We start from the raw sequence: 6,715 nt of genomic DNA on the forward strand, positions 1-6,715 counted from the left end.
TCTGTGAAATTATTAAAATAGATTGTGAGCATAGTTTATTATTATTATTATTATATCACAAGCATGTTGAAGGCCTTGGCCATAGTTATTGTGTTCTTGATGATGATTATGAGAGTCCCTGCAATGCAGATCAATGAACAAGAAAATGGTGGGAGGAAAAATATTGTTGTTGGTGCTGAAGATGATAATGATGGAATTCTTGGAGATAAGAAAACTGTTCGCGTTTTAAATGGGATGAATGATGGGATTCTTGTGTATCTCCATTGTAAATCGAAGGATGATGATTTTCACCAACATGTTCTTGCCGTTGGAGAGTACCAAGAATGGTCCTTCAGAGATAACATTGCTGGCACGACTCTTTATTGGTGCACCATGGATGCAAACACTTTGCATGCAAGTTTTGAAATTTATAATGCCAAAAGGGATGATTCAAAGTGTGATAGCCAATGTAATCGAACCATGAAAAACGATGGAGGCTATTTTTATAATCAGTTCCAAGGTCGCTGGGAGAAGATGTTGTTTTGGAATATTCCAAAACTAACACCTGTCTAAAAGTTTTATATGCCTATGATAAACTATAAAAATAAAACAAATTATGGATAATCATTATGTAGCCATCTATTTATTTGCTAATAATTAACAAGTATTATCTCCCTTGTTGTCAGACCACAATTTATTTATTTTCCAATTGTCAATTGTTTTTATTTATGATTTATATTTTAAAATAGCTTGTTAATTAATTATCTCGATCATGTTCTTTGAAGTTCGACCAATCTTTTCTCTCTCACTTTTATAAATTTTCTTTGAACTCTCTCTCTCTTTCTCTGTCTTATAAATCACATTGGGGAAAAGTATAATATTAATTTTTTAATTGCAAAGTAAGAAACATATTTTAGAAATACGTTACGTCAATGGTGTAAATGTTTTTCATATTAACCAAGGTCAGCCTAATGATATACAGAGGTGCATGGAACAGTATGTATGAAAACTTAAGTTTGATTTTTATTATTATTGTGTTTTTTATGCATCACTTAATCATAAACTATTATGTATTTATTTAAATAAACTTTTTCATAAATACTTATAAAAGAAAAAAATGAAATAAACTTATCATAAGTTAAAAATCAATTAATAGAAAAGTTAAGATGAAAGAAAAATGTAGATTTAATTATACAATTAATTCATTAATTATATTTTAAATTTCAATATTAGGTCATTACATTATTAAAAAATTTGATTAAATCTTTTAATTATTTAAAAACACTATAATCGCGTTGAAGGACTTAGTCACAGCTATTGTGTTCTTCATGATTATCAGAGTTCCTGTAGTACGTGCACATCAGCCAACTATATAGAAAATGTTTTTTCATATATATCAAACTATGCTGGACCTAATGATAGAAGTTTATAGTTTAATGACTTAAGTATGATACTTATTAACTTTTCTCATCATTATATTATAAAATAGGGGTAGTTTGATAATTTAGAAAAGTAATTATCAACTTTGATTGTGTGCATTTATTGCACCATTAATAGAAGAATGAGAAGGGGCGGAGGAGAGAGGAATTATATGTAGAAAAAATCATATTAATTTAAAGTTATTTATTATCTCATTTATATAAATTAATTTAAATCGATGTAATCATATAAAATATATTAAAATATGAATTATTTAATTACTTATTTATTAATATTCAATTTTAATAAAATTTAACATTAATAATTTTAATAATATATAAATATAATATAACGAATATATATAAACATTAGAGTGCGTCACCCTTGACATGCAAGAGTTAAATATTTTTATGAATATTTTTATAAAAATGTTTTAAATATATATTTTTAGAATTGTATTAAAAAAATTATAATTAAAGTATAATATTTATAATTATTAGACACTTCTTTTAATTTCAGTAGCCAGGAATTTCCCTTGATCCATTTCAGACATTTCAATAAAATAAAAAAAATCATATATATGAAATGGCAAATAAGTAGTCAGGCATTTCCTTGATATTAGGATCTTATAGCATCGATATTACAAAACAAAAATAGCGTTTAAAAGTGTAACAAATTTACAATCTCTAATTCCTATTTCAACAATACAAATACTAAGGGTACGTTTGGCCCTGTTTTTTTTTCTTAAAAAAAGAACTTGAAAGTTTCTTCTAAGTGGAAGCTTAAAATAAGAACTTAAAAATAAAATTATAAGTTGTTTGTTGATTTTTTTTTTTATCTTTAGCTTAAAAATTCCTTTTAAGCTAAAATTTGTTTGGTAATTTTTTTATATATAAAAAACCAGTATCTCGTCGAATGAAAAAGGCCCTATTTTTTTTTTATTTTTTTTAACTTAAAACTTGCTTTTAAGTGAAAGCTAAAAATAAGAACTTAAAAATAAAAGTAGAAGTTGTTTTCTGAATTTTTTTTCTTTAGCTTAAAAATCGTTTTAAGCTAAAATTTGTTTGGTAATTTTCTTATAAAAAAAATCAGCATCTCGTCAAGTTAAAAAGTATATTTTTAAAAATATTTTTCTTTAAAACTAATTTAATTTATATAAATTATTTTAATAATGATGAAAATAAAAAATATTGAAGTACAAATATTTAGAAATTTTAAATTTTAAAAGTATCAAAATTAAGTATTATTAAAACTATTTTAATAATGTTTTTTTCAGATAATATATATAATATCAATTGAAAAAAATAAATTACAAATGATAAAATATTTAGTTCATTATTATTCATTAAAAAAGTCATTATTATATGTTTTAGTTCAATAATATATTTAATGAGATAAAACAATTATTTAGGAAGATTCTATAAAATTAATTTTGATTAAAAATATTTGATAAATAATTGACAACATATATATAAATGACGGGTAAGTATTAGGTTAGCAACTTTTATAAAACTCATAATAAACAATTCAAGCAGATTTTTATATGAGATATACTAAAGTAATAATCACTTCACGCATATTGTGTAAAAAAAAAAAAAACAGTTCACACACACACATATCAGAAGAACAAAGAAAAAAAAATCTTGCAAAAGGAAGAAATAGCTTACGGGAAGTAGCCATAATTTAGGGGGGAAAACAATAAATTAAAATGTTTGCAAATGTATGCTTTTTAAACAATAAACACTAAGAAATTAGTATATTTTGGTGTTATTCAAATGAGTCATCTCTTACCATTTTTGTTTATGTGTGCAAAGAAAGGGCATATGAATAACACATAAGCAAGTTATCAATCTAATTAAGTTTAAGTTTCACCAAAATCATGAGTAATTACCTTAATTACATATATTAATGTTTACATATTAATGAAATTAATTATATGCATTTTTATATTATATTTAGTGTAAACATTTATGTATTCAATTAATCAGATTGTATATTCTATTTTTAATTCTTTATGCAAATTGATTTGAAATAATTATTAATGTTGATTGATTATTTCCTCATATGTTAGTAACGTGGCGACAACTGGACTATAGATATATATGACTGCAGTGCAGGACTGCGAATGAAGTAATTAAAATAGATCATGATATTGGTTTACTATAAACATTTATGTATTCAATTAATCAGATTGTATATTCTATTTTTAATGTTAAGGATCTAATTTAGTTAGTTGTAAATTTTTTATACTATCTTCAATTTCCACACACACACACACGCACACACACACACACACATATATATATATATATATATATATATATATATATATATATATATATATATATATATATATATATACGAGACTGCAGTGCAGGTCCGAATGAAGTAATTAAAATAGATTATGAGATCGATTTACTATAAACATTTATGTACTCAATTAATCAGATTGTATATTCTATATTTTTAATGTGAAGGGGATCTAATTCAATTGATTTTTATACTATCTTTAATTCTCACAAATAAATAAAAAAATATATATTCTAGCTATTTTAATTCTTTATGCGAATTGATTTGAAACAATTTCTTATTAATGTTGATTGATTATTTCCTCATATGTTAGTAACGTGGCGACAACTGAAGTATATATATATATATGACTGCAGGGCAGGACTGGGAATGAAGCAATTGAAATATATTATGAGATTGATTTATTGTTATTATCTCAGAAACATGATGAAGGCCTTGTTCATCACAATTATTGTATTATTCTTGATTATCAGAGTCCCTGCAGTGCAAATCAGTCAACAAGAAAATGGTGGGAGGAAAATTCATGTGGATGACATTCTTGACGGAACGAAAATTGTTCGTGTTACAAATGCGATGAATGATGGCATTGTTGTGCATCTACATTGTCAATCGAAAGACACTGATTTTCACGAACATGTTCTTGCCGTTGGAGAGCACCAAGAATGGTCCTTCAAAGACAACCTTTTTGGCACGACTCTTTATTGGTGCACGATGGATGCAAACAATGTGCATGTGAGTTTTGAAGTTTATAATGTCGATATTGAGGAGAATATTTGTAATGTCCAATGCAATCGAAATCTAAAAAACGATGGAGCCTATTTTTATCATCAGTTCGAATCTAAGTGGGAGAAGAGATTGGCATGGTATGTTCCAAATATAACATCTGTTTAAAAGTTTTATGCCTATGCTATGCTAAAAAAAATAAACTATGGATAATCATTATGTATAGCCATCTATTTTTTTTTGTCTTTGCTAATAAAGAATTATCTTTTCCCTTTATCTGATCACAATTTATTTTCCAATTGCCAATTGTTTTTATTTATAATTTATATTTTAAAATAGCTAGTTAATTATTTCATGTTCATTCTCTTACCGATTACTTTCTCTGTCTCTTACTTTTATAAATTTTTTCTGAAGTCTCTTTCTTTTATAAATTTGTGTCTTTCTCCATCTCTTACTAATTACGTTGTTAAATTTCTTTAAATCCAACCAAAAATAGCTTCTATCTTTAAGACATGCAAGCTTTTGGTAATTTGTTTTATATTAACTCCTTGCATTTAACATTTTTGCTTAAGTAATGACAAGGAACGTCTTATAGTCATGTAAAAAGTATTTAAATCTTAATTGGATAATCGTAAACAACTTTACGACATAAAAAATAAAAGCAAGAAGAAATATAGAAACTGGATATGTTTTCGGAAGCACAAAATTGGATTATTCTTGATTTATAAATAAGATTGAATTTTTTATCACAATAATTTTTTCCTATTTCTAATATCTTATTATATTTTCTAATAAGCAATGTAAAACAATAAATGAATAAAATAACATGTTGACATCTTATCATAATTAACTTTCTCATCAAAACTATATATCCGAAGTAGAATTTGTGTCAATCATGTCTAACCATGACAGTATAACCTACGAATGTTCCATAGCTTCTCAGAGTATGCAAGGTAGTTGTTCAAAATTAAAAAAGATGCAACGTCAAATATATAAAGAAAATGTTTATTTCGAAGTGATAAGAACACTAGGGGTGTGTTTAGTCTGTCTCTTTATTTTTTCTATTTTTAGTTTATCTTTTTCTAATTTAATAATAACATAAAAAAATCATAAATATATTAATAAAAAATCTTAAAATCATAAAATAAAACTAAAATAATATTTTCTAAATTTTAATAAAATATATTGATTAAAAATACGAAAATATAAAAAGATCGTAAACCTGGAGCTATCTCTGTATCTTTTTATATTGTGTTAATTAGCTCCATCAAATTTCATTAGATATTAATACTCTCTCTCTCATGAGATGTTAATATATGTAACACCATCAAGAAACAACTTTGAAAGCCTAGATGGACACCGTCAAAAGTCAAATCAATAAGAACATTTAACTTCTCAAGCAACCATCTTCCTTTTCTTCCTTGTATTGTTCTTGATGTTTTTTTTTTTTAGATAAGCAAAGATTGATTCATCCGAAGTACAAGGTATACTCGGGAGAAAATGGGGGGCCTCATTAAAACCTCCAAGAGCCAAAACCCTATGGGAAAAAGACTCAAGGAGGAAAAAGAGAATCCCAAAATACATGCTTATGTGTTCAGTTGATACATAAAAACACCTCCTACAAAAGAGCAATACAGTTTATTTCTAACCCATCCAACAATAAAACACACTCCTACTAATTCTTCCATGCTCCCACGTCTGTCAGTGTTGATTATGCAGCACAACTCCAGCACACTCCAGCATCATCCTTCCAATGAAATACACTCCAAATTATTAATTATTTATGTAGCATCATCATTCTAGTTAAAACACATTCCATTTTACTTATGCATCAATATCCTTCCAATTTGTTAATTATGCAGAAGCTCTCCACACCAACAATAAACCAAGTTTTCTCTTATGTGCTTGACCATTACCCCAATGCTAAAACCTCCTCTTTACTTGTCTTACAGTATTCTGCTGCTACGTCTACCAAACTCGACGTTACAATGAAAGTAGGCATCCCATTGGGCAATTATACGAGTCCGACCATCCAACCCAACAAATTCTCCCTTGCCTCGCCTTGAACCAAGCCCAAGCGCAATCCTTTATTCCCGAAATCATAACCAGAATTGTAGCAGCCTCCTCTTTAAAGATTACCTTATTTCTTGTCAACCAAATATTCCAAATTACCGCCATCCATATAAGATGTTTAACTCGCTTTTGTTTCTTCCCTTTAATTAGCTTCCCGAATGCCATAAAGTGGGCTTGAATATCTTCCCCTTCCACAACCGGAACATCCAGC

The 6,715-nt window shown here is 26.9% G+C and overlaps 1 protein-coding gene across 1 annotated transcript; it reads left to right on the top strand.

Annotated features, from left to right (window-relative positions):
• On the top strand, positions 1–664 carry LOC114405372 (S-protein homolog 24-like). Its single transcript, XM_028367945.1, has one exon. It carries the CDS (start codon positions 64–66, stop codon positions 550–552), a length of 489 nt encoding a protein of 162 aa, XP_028223746.1. The 5' UTR covers positions 1–63; the 3' UTR covers positions 553–664.
• Positions 665–6,715: the final 6,051 nt, after the last annotated feature.

The sequence above is a fragment of the Glycine soja genome, chromosome 3 (genome assembly GCF_004193775.1).
Source record: "Glycine soja cultivar W05 chromosome 3, ASM419377v2, whole genome shotgun sequence".
In the NCBI taxonomy this organism is placed as follows: Eukaryota; Viridiplantae; Streptophyta; class Magnoliopsida; order Fabales; family Fabaceae; genus Glycine; species Glycine soja.